The 12,110-nt window shown below is 33.0% G+C and overlaps 1 protein-coding gene across 1 annotated transcript in view; it reads left to right on the top strand.

The window, feature by feature from the left end:
• The window catches only part of LOC110028341 (fumarate hydratase 1, mitochondrial), a 55,260-nt gene that overhangs the window by 35,645 nt on the left and 7,505 nt on the right, over positions 1–12,110 (top strand). The window contains exons 13-16 of the mRNA XM_020730157.1: positions 10,630–10,725; positions 10,850–10,948; positions 11,300–11,329; positions 11,415–11,480. Of these exons, the coding sequence (XP_020585816.1) occupies positions 10,630–10,725; positions 10,850–10,948; positions 11,300–11,329; positions 11,415–11,480 (291 nt within the window). The remainder of the gene's footprint in view (positions 1–10,629; positions 10,726–10,849; positions 10,949–11,299; positions 11,330–11,414; positions 11,481–12,110) is intronic.

Here is a 12,110-nt window from a genome sequence, read left to right as displayed (position 1 = left end):
GGCGATATGACTGATGTTTTCACCTTTTGTTGTGGGACATTATCTACTTGGTGTAGATGCATGCGCCATCTTCATCCTCAACACCTAAGGTGTAACGTTCCGTTTTTATTAACTTGGGAGAGGAAACGAGGAAACCAAAGGAAAGAAAGTGAGGAGTGGTGCAGTCAAAAGAGGGAGAGGAATCGATCAGATGTGAAGCTAAAGAGGGGGTGGTGAAGCGAGGAGTTGAGAAACTGAATGTTACTTTCGTTCTATAATGGAACGCGCTCGATTGAAGCAAATGTGAGATTGGCTTTCCTTGGAATCAGGTAGCGTGCGATGGAAACTTTTCTGGGAATCAGGTAGCATGCGAAGGAAAGGAGGATGACGTGGGAGGAGGCGGCCTTCTGTGTAAAGCAAAGAAGGCATCAAGCAACTCTCGTGTTGTGTGAAGGTAGAGACGACGTCAAGACGCTCTCGCAACGTCGTCGTGCTTCGAGCGGGCTAGGCGAGTCAGGTGCAAAGGAGGGAGACGAAGCGAGGCAGTTGTCGCAGCTCTGTGGAAAAGTCCTCATAAGATTCAATCTAGCGTGTAGAGAGGAAGAAAGGAGAATAAGAGTTGAGCTCATTGTGGTAGGGAGAGACGAAGTTGAGCCCTCGTGCTTAGGAAGAAGACAGTCGTGTGGGGGGATTAGGGCTTGATCGAGGACGGTAATGTTTATTAAATTGATTTAATAATAAAAATTAATAATAATAATAATAATAATAGTAAGACGTGTGTGCGTGTTGAATAGAAATTAAACAGGATTACATAAAGTAAATTTAATACTTAAATAATGAAAAACTGATAGTTGTTTATGATAGTAAATTAATTAAATTTTATACCATATTTATTTTAGACTTTCAATTCTTAGAAGAATCGACTTCAAGACAAATTAACCGACATCAAGATGAGTATTCATATTTTTTTATTATGGTAATATTTTGTTTCTTCTCGACCAATGTATTTTTTGTTACTGTTATATTTATGCATACCCATGATTTATGATTCTATTAAATTTTGTTCATATTGTAAGAATGACCAGTGTGCTCAGTTTTGTTTAAATTATCACAAATATTTAATCTTGTATAAGTATATTGATTGTTTCAAATATGAGAATGAAATATTATTATTATATATTTGTATGTGAAAAGTGAAGGGTTGCATTAGGTAGTCCACAACCATCGTAATTTATCAAAAAATCATGATATGAATTCTTTTGATTATTGTTTAAATTTTTGGTTGACCGTTGGAAGCGACGTGCTGTATTACATGAATGCAGTGAAAAGTGTGCAAGGTTCGATACACCGGCTCCCGGGCGTAGTGTCAAATAAGCAAGAATTCTCGCATTATGGTCGGATGCATGTAAATAAGTTAGTCAATGAAATTAATACTAGAATAAGATGTTGGAATATTAGTACTCTCTCACAGATAAATTTGAAAATAGTTGATATTATGGTTCATAGAAAGAAAATTATCTTATGTATTCATGAAACTAAATGGGTTGGAGAAAAGACTAAGGAGATTGATAACTTAGATTTTAAACTTTGGTATTCAGGTAAGTGTCGCATTAGAAATAGTGTAGGTATAATTATAGATAAAGGTATGAAAGATAATGTTGTAAAAATTAATAAAATTAGAGATAAAATTATAGCTCTTAAGATTGTTGTTGATGCTAAGATTTTTAATATTATAAGTGTTTATGCTCCACAATTAGGTTTAGATATAGGTTCTAAAGATAAATTCTGGAATGATTTAGAAGACTTAATACAAATGATACATTTTGAAGAAATAATTTTTATTGGAGGAGATTTAAATTGCCATGTCCGTAGAGTGGTAGAAGATTTAAAAAAAATTCATTTTGGCTACTGTTTTGGAGTGATTAATGAAGAAGATAGAGTCATATTAAATTTTGTTTTAACGTATAATTTTGTTAATACTTTATTCAAGAAAGAGATAGACATATTATTACTTATAAGAATGAATCTAATAAAACACAAATTGATTATTTTCTTATGAGAAGAAGAGATCGTCGAGAATGTAAAGATTGTAAGGTCATTTCAAGTGAGGATTTAAATACTCAACATCAATTATTAGTTCTAGTTTTTAAATTGAAGAGTTGTAAAATAAAAAATAATAAAAATTATTATCGTAGAATTAGATTGGGGCACGTAAAAGACAGATAATTTTTTTTTAGTAAACTTCAAGTATTTAAGATTTAGGATGTTTATGAAAAAACAAATTCTATGTGAGATGAAATAACAAAAACTATTAAACAAGTGACGAAAGATGTACTTGGAGAATCAAAAGAAAAAATTTCTCAAAATAAAAATTTTTGATGGTGGAATAATAATGTACAAGAAAAGATAAAATATAAGAAGTTATGCTATAAAAATTAGTTTAAGTGCAAAATCTTAGAGAACTAGGAAAAATATAAAATGAACCATAGAGAGTTTAAGAGAACAATTTGTAATGTTAAAATTTTTGCTTTTAGTGATTTTTATAATATATTAGGTACTAAAGTGAGTGAAAAATATATGTATAACTAGTTAAATAAAGAGAATAAAAGTAAAGAGTTAACTTTAGTAAAGTATATTAAAAATGAAAACAATAAAGTCCTTTTCTTAGAAAGGATATTCAACATAGGTGGGTTGGTTATTTTGATATACTTTTTAATGAAGTTTCTGAAAATACGATCGATCTTAGTGATCTTAATAACATTAATAATAATAAAATGTCTCATTTTTATGGTCACATAAGTAAAAAAAAAAGTTGAGGAAACTTTAAAGAAAATCGAGGTGGAAAGTCTGTAGGACCTGATGATATCCAATTGAAGTGTGGAAGTAAATAAGAGATTTGGAAGTTTCTGGGCTTCCTAAACTCTTTAATATTATTTTAAAAACTAGAAAGATACCCAAGGATTGGAAGAAGAGTATTTTGATCCCTATTTTTAAGAATAAAGGGGATGCACAAAAGTGTGCAAATTATAGAGGAATTAAGTTGATGTTTCATACTTCAAAATTATGGGAGAGGAGAGGGTAATTGAACGTAATTGAACATAGGTTAAGACGCATTACAAAGATTTCTCATAATCAATTTGGATTTATGTTTAGCAGATCTACTGTGGAAACTATACATTTATTGAGAGGTTTGATGGAGATGTTCAAAAACATTGAGGGTTTACATATGATTTTTATTGATTTAGAAAAAACTTACGATAAGATTCCAAGAAATATCCTTTGGAGAGTTCTAGAGAAGAAATGTGTTGATATGACTTATATTCAAGTCATTAAAGATATGTATACTAGAATTGTTACATGTGTTCGAACTGAAGGAGAATTGACCAAATATTTTTCAATTTCAGTTGGATTACATCAGGGATCGACTTTAAGCCCATATCTTTTTGCTTTATTTATGAATGCTTTTACTGGATATTTACAGGAGGATGGACCTTTGTGTATGCTTTTCGCTGATGATATCCTTCTCGTGGATAAGATCAGAGAGAAAGCTCAGGAAAAAATTGAATTATGAAGGTCAACATTTGAGTCTAAAGGCCTTCGTATGAGTAGAATTAAAACTGAATGCATGGAATGAACTTTTAGTAATAGTAGTTTTAGTGACAAAGTTGTAATTATGGGTGATCAAATTATTAAAAAGTGTGAACGCTTTAAATATCTCGGGTCTATTTTTCAAAGTAATGGTGTTCTAGATGGGGATGTTATTAGTAGAATTCAAGTTGGTTGGTTGAAGTGGAGGAATGTTCTGGGTCTATTTTGTGATAGACTAGTACCACTTAAACTGAAATGAAAACTTTATAAGATGGTGAAACCTGCAATGCACTATGACGTTGATAGTTGGCATTTAAAGGTGAAGCATAAAATTTAGTGTTGCTGAGATGAGAGTGCTTAGGTGGATGAGTGTCTTTACAGTTAAAGAAAAAAATGCTAAATGAATGTATCCGTGATGGTTAGGCCTGTAAACAAGCTGAGCTTGAGTGAGCTCAGGCTTGGCTCGTGTTCGACTCGTTCGAAAAAGCTCGTGTTCGAAATCGGCTCGTGTTCGAAATTGGCTCATGAACAGTGTGTTCGTGTTCGGCTTGATTTAAATATTTGTGTTCGTGCTCGGCTCGTATTCGGCTCAAAATTGGCTCGTTAAAATTAAATTAAAAAAATAGATGTAATGTGTAAGATTCGAATCTGGACCAAATATATACAAAATAAGGGATTAATCACGTTACCACATGAGATGTTATGATTTAAACTTAGATATAAATATATATAATATATTATTATATAAATAATATATGTAATATATTATTATATAATTAATTATATAACTTTTTTTTTATTTCGAGCTAAAACGAGCCGAACACGAGCGAACAAAGAACTGTTCGTGTTTGGCTCATTTATAATTTGAGCTTTAAAAACTTGTTCGTGTTCGACTCATTTACTTAACGAACGAGCCGAACACGAGCTGTTCGCGAACAACGAGCTTTTTTGATAGCCCTAGTGATGGTTGGTGTAGCTCAAATGGCAGACAAAATTAGAGAAATTTGTCTTAGATAGTTTGGTTATATTAAACGTCGACCATTTGATGATCTGAATAAGAGAGTAGATGTTTTAGATTCAACTTATGTTAAGAAAAGCAGAGGTAAGACTTAGAAAGTCCGGGCCTATTGTATAAAAATGATCTAATTTATTAGAATTAGATGAGATGAGAATGCTTAGGTGGATGAGTGTCTTTACAGTTAAAGAAAAAATGCTAAATGAATGTATCCGTGATACTTATTGGGATAAAGGTTTATTGTTGTTGTATGTTTGTATGTGTATGATTGATGATGATAGTGTCACACCTTGATGATACTAGTGGAAGAATACTAAGGTATTTATGCATGTAAATCAGGAAGGATGGAAATCAGAAAGTTAAATTAAGAGTTTTCTATATATAGAAGCTTCTTTACTTACAATATCTTTATTCTGATATATTTCTCTTTTAGCTAAATATTTAGATTAGAAATATGTATTATTAAGTTACCTAAAATAGATTATGCAGAATATTTTTTACTAAAATAGATTTACCTAAAATAGATTGTAAGATTGTTATTTAATGGAATGAAATCAAAGGGAAAAGGCGATCGAGCCTATTCAATATTCAGCCTATTTTTCTCAAACTTTGACATGGTATCAGAGCCTAATTTTTTGTCCTAATCACCGGTAATCGTACTCCCTTCCCGCCGACCTTCTTGCGGGAACGGAGGAAGGTTTTTTCTACCCTACAACACTTTCTTCCTCGCCATCGTCGCTCAGATGGGCGTCTCTGCTTTCGCCGTCTCGATGGCGCGAGCAAATCCTTCGTTCCGCTCGACCCTAAGTCTAATGTTCTCGAAACGCTTCTTCCACTTTGCCGTTCCCTTTTCCATGCATCCTATTGGCATTGTCTACTCCATGATCGGCGGCATCATGCATCGTCGTCCGATACCATATGCTTCCGTGCGGCTCATAGCTGGAGCCAGCGTTGCCAGGCTCAACCAAATCTGTTGCAGAATCAATCAGTCAATTGACTCTCCCTACTCACCTATCAACTCAGGATCCGGTGGCGGATTCAGTGACAGGTCGCCGACTGAGATGGCGCCTCTGTTCCCTGGTTGCGATTATGAGCACTGGCTCATCGTTATAGATAAGCAGGCGGGGAGAACGCTACCAAAGAGCAGATGATCGATTGCTACGTCAAAACCCTAGCCAAGGTCGTTGGAAGTGAGGAGGAAGAGATAAAGAAAACTTGATAAAAAAAACCTACTTTGACCGCATGGAGACGCTCTCATGGATTTCTTCTACTTGACTACATAGCGTGAAAATCAGGGAGCAAATTATCATCGTCGTCGCATGAAGAATCAATAGCATTTGGATCGAATAACAGAATGCAGATCCTACTTGTAGGCTATGATCGATAGCATCTGGATCGTGTAACTGGATTTTATTTGTGGGTTATGATAGCATTTGGATCAGGACGCGGATTCTAGTTGTAGGCTATAATCGATAGCATCTGGATCGTGTAATTGGAAGAGGATCCTTCTTGTGGCTTTTATTTGAATTTCTGGACGACCATGATTAAGGATTTCTTATTTTTCTTTGCTCGAATCATGTTATGGTTCAGGAGTTGTCTCTCAGGCTTCTACACTCTTAGGCTTCGGCACTCTCAGACTTCGGCCTCTTGGGCTTCGACACTCTCAGGCTTTGGCCTTTTGGGCTTCCGCATTTTCAGGCTCGACACTTTTGAGCTTCAACAATTTTAGGCTTCGGCACTTTCAGACTTCGACACTTTTGGATTTCGACACTTTTGGGTTTCGACTTTTTTAGGCTTCGGCACTCTCGGGCTTCGGCTCTCTTGGGTTTGGACACTCTCAGGCTTCGGTATTTTCAGGCTTCGACGTTTTCTGGCTTCGACACTTTTGGGCTTCGACACTGTCAAACTTCGGGCTTCAACATTTTTGGGCTTCAACATTTTTAGGCTTCGGCACTCACGGTTTGAAGATTTTTTGTCTCGACAATGTTATCAGTTTCTTGTTGGCAAATTGATGCTCTCGATGAGTCAACATTAATTTGAAGGGGGATGTCAATCAGGAATGATGGAAATCAAGCAGCTAAATTAAGAGTTTTCTATAATTAAAAATTCTCTTAGTTATAATATATTTATTGATATATTTTCCTTTTAGATGAATATTTAGATTATGAATATATATTATTAATTTATCTAAAATAGATTATATGCACTTTATTTTGCACCTAAAATAGATTGTAAGATTGTTATTTAATGAAATGAAAGCCAAGGGAAAAGGCGATCGAGCATATTTAATATTCAGCCTATTTTTCTCAAAACTTTGATATTGCATGTATATGGAAAAGAATATTGATATAAAAATACTTTGATTGATATAATTTTTTAGACAGTGCTCCTGTGACAGTTGTACAGATATATAATGATATTGATATGTTATTGATATAATAAGGTTTTTTGAATAACATCAAATATTTATATTGATTTAGTATAAACTTAATTGGGATGCACTAATTTTTTTCTCTTGTATTGCTGTAGTTTAGAAGTATGAGTATTCACTGGTTTGTTTAGTTCATTATTTGTTTTAGTTAGTTAATTAAGGTATTAAGAGATGAGCGATAAAAAATAAAATATTTATAAAAAACACGTATTAGTGACTCTTTCATTTATTAAGTTTAATTATAAAAATTAAATTTAGGAAAATTTTAATTTCCACCGCCCGACTATTTGTTCCCTCCTTGATTAATTCAAGCCCCGGACCGTGTTACGACCCAACCCGGGGGTTTGAGTTAACCAAGACTGGAACGGACGGACGGATGGATGGTGAAAATCAATTCTCTGCTATTTAGTTTCTATCACAAGCGGTTTAATTTTCAAATAATATATGAAAAATACACTAAAGAAAGTAATTAAAATTAATAAATAGAAATCTGTGCATTTTCATTTGTTGTTCTCGTCTTCTATATACATTTGATCATCTTCTGTTCATATTATTCGAATGCCTAAAATGTAAATTGAAGTAATATAATGAGTTATCTAAAGATAACACAGGAGCAATCACACTTCTAAACTATAATAATTTAAGGAAAAGAATGCAATATGCATGTAGATCTTTCATATCTCTATAAGAAATTTTTTAAATATACTAAATTTTAATATTTTTATAAGAAATCTTATATATGTTAATGCATGTATTAATGACATTTTTCTAAATGGACATGCACTAATCTTCTATGTGCATTTATCTTAACTCTAATTTTATTTTATACTCTTTATATACATTTCTGCCTCTTTGAGGATTATCTTCATTAAAACATTACACACCTTTGGCTAATATTGTCTCGTATGCTCCTGTCAGCACAACAGTTAGCAATCTACACATAACAATTGTCTTGGGTGAAAATGCCCTTACCTGCCCCTGGTCGATATTATTTTGTCAGCACAGCAGTTAGTAATTTTAATATCATAATTGTTTAGGGAGGTAAGTTATGGTCAACTCGTCCCTGACTGATATTATTTTATCGGCACAACAGTTAGTGTCTAATAATCACAATTATCTGGGGTGATATAAATACTCTACGCGTGTTGAGACAATGATGTCCCCTGCATGTACCATTAGGGGGTGAACTTCTCGTCTGAACATGTACATACAAACATTCATATATAAACTATTTCGTTCATTATTCTGAGACATATTCATGCATTTACTCATTTGCATACTCTGTTATGCAACTATTTATCATGAATATCTTTCATATCATAAATGTTTCTTGTATCATTCATAATTCTTATATCATTTATCTTAGTTTCCATCATGTTTATCATGCGTATCTATCATATCATGTTTATCTTGCAGATCAAATATATCATATATATCATGCACATCATAGATATCCTTCATTCATATCTATCTCGACTAATAATATGAATGATCTAACCAAACAATAATATCCATGGAGTCGAACATGCATTTTGAATAAAGAGGATTACTAAAATTTAAAACTTAATTACTTGCTTCGGTTGTCGGGCAAAAATCTTAATCTTTGTAACTAGCTGGCATTGCGATAAGTTTATGTTGAACTTAATAACTTATAAAACATAATACTAAACTGTAAGATTTAAACAATTTTTGTTAAACAAAATATTATTCTTCGCTTAGAATTAATTTACTTGAGTTTTACAGAGCTGTCCTACGAATAACTTTAACACACTTGCCTCAAACTCGTCACCCCTGATAAACAACTTTAAATCTGTAAATATCTTATGATTTTGTTAATTTTTGGCTCACAGTAATTTAACCCAAAAAGTAACTTTCTTATCTCAAGTAAGCTTCTCACCACAAGTCTGTCTTTCCAAAGCTGTCAAAAATTTCACTTGATTTCTCAAAATGGACTATTCTAATCTTCCTTTATAAAATTTCGTCATCGAAATTCATGACCTGCACGTCAACTGTGAAAAAATACATTATGAAGGTGAAATAAAAAATGATTACAAAAAGCTTTTTCTTGTCAAATTATAATTGAAACATATCAAACTCTATGCATCAACATCTCATGCTCATCCTGCTTCTGTTGAGTTAATGAATAAACTTTTAGACGAATGTTTTGACTTGGTTGCTCTTGACGAGTTACTATATATGCTTTTGCTATTCTCTATTGACCACTTCTAGATGTTGATCCTTCTTGAAAATTCCACTAAACTAGATTTCTTCTCTGGTGAGTATCTGATGTGGATCTCTAAACATTGTTAGGGCTTTTCTCATCTGATGATCAAGTTGTCTGCATAAGTAAAATTAAACATTTACCACGATGCTGCTTCCCACACTTAACAGAGGGCTGTATGGTGCTATTGTTGGCCTGTCTAACAACTCACCAGTGTAGGAATTTATCTTCTTCCTAATGGACTCTCCTGTTAAATGAACTTTTGGTGTCACTTAATTTCAAACTTTTCCTCTTATGCATGTCTCTACACTTCCGAGTTTGTTAGAAATCAATCTCTACTTGCCTATCCCTCACCAATAGCACTGATTAGTCTTCATACCCAAGTGACACTAGTGGCTGCTTGATCGAATCCTGCAATTCAGAAAGAAATTTGTGGCATTATTGTAAATCGCATTTGTTTAGGGTGGAAAAATCCTTACTTGCCCCTAATTGATATCATGCTTTCGGCATAACAATTAATAATGTAAGCATCACAATTGTCTGAGAAGGTAAGCTTTGGTCTACTTGCCCCTGACGAATATTATTCTTTCGACACAGCGGTTAATGATCTAATCATCACAATTGTCTGGAGTGATAGAAAAACTCTACGAATGCAGAGACACTGGCATCTTTTGTCTGTACCATTAGGGGATGAACTCATCCTCTGAACATGCACATATAAGCATTCATATATAAATATTTCATTCATTATTCTGAGACATCTTCATGCATCTAGCAACATTTATATTTTCTCTGTTGTGCAACTATTCATCATGCATATCTTTTATATCTTGTGTATCTCTTATATCAGTCATATCTCCTATATCATGCATATAATTTTCCATCGTACTTATCATGCATATTTATCCTATGTATATCATATATATCATACATATTTTTCATGCATATTTATCCTTACAATATGAAGTATCTAACCAAACTAGAACATCCATAGAGTCAATTATATATTTTGAAATAAAGAAGATTATCGAAATTTTAAAACATAATTACTCGGTTGCTACGCTAAAATTTTAATCTTCATAATTAGCGGCGTTGCGATAACTTTATGTTGAACTTAATGATCCATAAAACATAATATTAAATTTTAATGTTTAAGCAATTATTGTTAAACAAATTATTCTTCTGTGCTTATAATTAATTTACCTGAATTTTACGAACTGTTCTACGAATAACTCATACTTGCCTCAAACTCTTCACCTCAGGTAAACAAACTGAAATATGTAAATATCTTAGAATTTTGTAGTTCAGACTTTTCCAGTACAATTTCTAAGAACCCTTTCGTTTGCATCCTATTAATAAAAAATAAAAGTTATCTGACTGTTTTTTGTAATGCAGGTTATGGGTAATCACGTGGCCATTACTGTCGGTGGATCAAATGGCCATTTTGAGCTTAATGTTTTCAAGCCAATGATAGCCAGCGCTTTTCTTCGAGTATGCTGCTGCTATAGTGAACATGATTTGGATTATAAATCACTCGAGCGCCCATTTGCCAGTTATTTACTTCTTTCTATAACTTTTTTCATTGTATGTTATTTTTTAAGTGATTTTTTGGCAGTCTTTGAGGTTACTCGGGGATGCATCTTCTTCTTTTGAAAAGAACTGTGTGCGAGGAATTGAAGCGAACCGAGAAAGAATTTCAAAGTTGCTGCATGAGGTAATTTTCTTTAGGGAAATATACATATGTATCACTCAATTCTTATGTATTTACATATGTTACACCTAAACTTTTATATTTACACTCATAACACTCAAATATTTAATATCACATCAAAAATAGCACTATTATCACCTTTTAAAAGTGAAATATACATTTTCATGAAAAGACTTAAAGCACCTAAGTGCTATGCATGGAAATATGAAAGTTTCGGTGTGATATATGTAAATACATAAAAAATGTGTGCTTTGTATATAAATTTCTCTTTATTTGTGTGACCTAGCATCATTCTGCCATTTTAAGATATTAGAAATCTGACCAATTATCTCTCCTCGTTCTTGTTAATTTCAGTCTCTGATGCTTGTTACATCTTTAAATCATGTAAGTTGGCATTCTGTGCTTGGTTTCTGGATATAACTGGCTGGCAGTTTATTTACTTATCTGATACTTCATTTTTTATGAACAGAAAATTGGCTATGATAAAGCTGCGGCTGTTGCCAAGAAAGCTCACAAGGAAGGATCAACGCTGAAGGTATTGCCTGCACTTCTTCTATTCCGTTTATTTTTCGGGAAATTTACATATATAGGACACAATTCTTATGTATTTACATACTTATGCATGAAAAGGTATATTTTACTTTTAAAAAATGGTCATAGTGCTATTTCTGATGTGATATTAATGATTTGAGTGCTATTTGTGTAAATATGAAATTTTATTTGTGAGACATGTAAATAGTCAAGAATTTTATGCTACTTATGTCTATTCCCCTTCTTTTTTTTAATCTCATTGGAATTCTGTATCTTTAAATTACCCTGTCCTTTTCACTAGCTGCTCAACCATGAGCTGTTTTTTTTTAGTTATCTGCTTCTAATTCTTTCAGCACGTATCCCTTGGTGCTTGTTAAGCTACTCGATCTTTTCCTTCGTTACGAAGTTTGCTTTCTCAGCGCTTTACCCTTAAAAGCTATGGCATGTGTTTGTCAATTTTTCATCTCTACTAAGCCTGACTTTTTCTTTTTTAACTGGCACCTGCAGCCTTGAGATATACATATATACATATGATTCTAAATGGAAATTACACAGTTGACATGAATCTGGACTTGTTGAGTTGGGATTAGGTTGTGCATTTTGAGAATGAAAATAGTGCTTAATAAGTTAAAAG

The sequence above is a fragment of the Phalaenopsis equestris genome, unplaced genomic scaffold (genome assembly GCF_001263595.1).
Source record: "Phalaenopsis equestris unplaced genomic scaffold, ASM126359v1 Scaffold000511, whole genome shotgun sequence".
Classification (NCBI taxonomy): Eukaryota; Viridiplantae; Streptophyta; class Magnoliopsida; order Asparagales; family Orchidaceae; genus Phalaenopsis; species Phalaenopsis equestris.
Note: the sequence above shows the minus strand (reverse complement) of the source record. Positions and strands in the feature narration are given on the sequence as shown.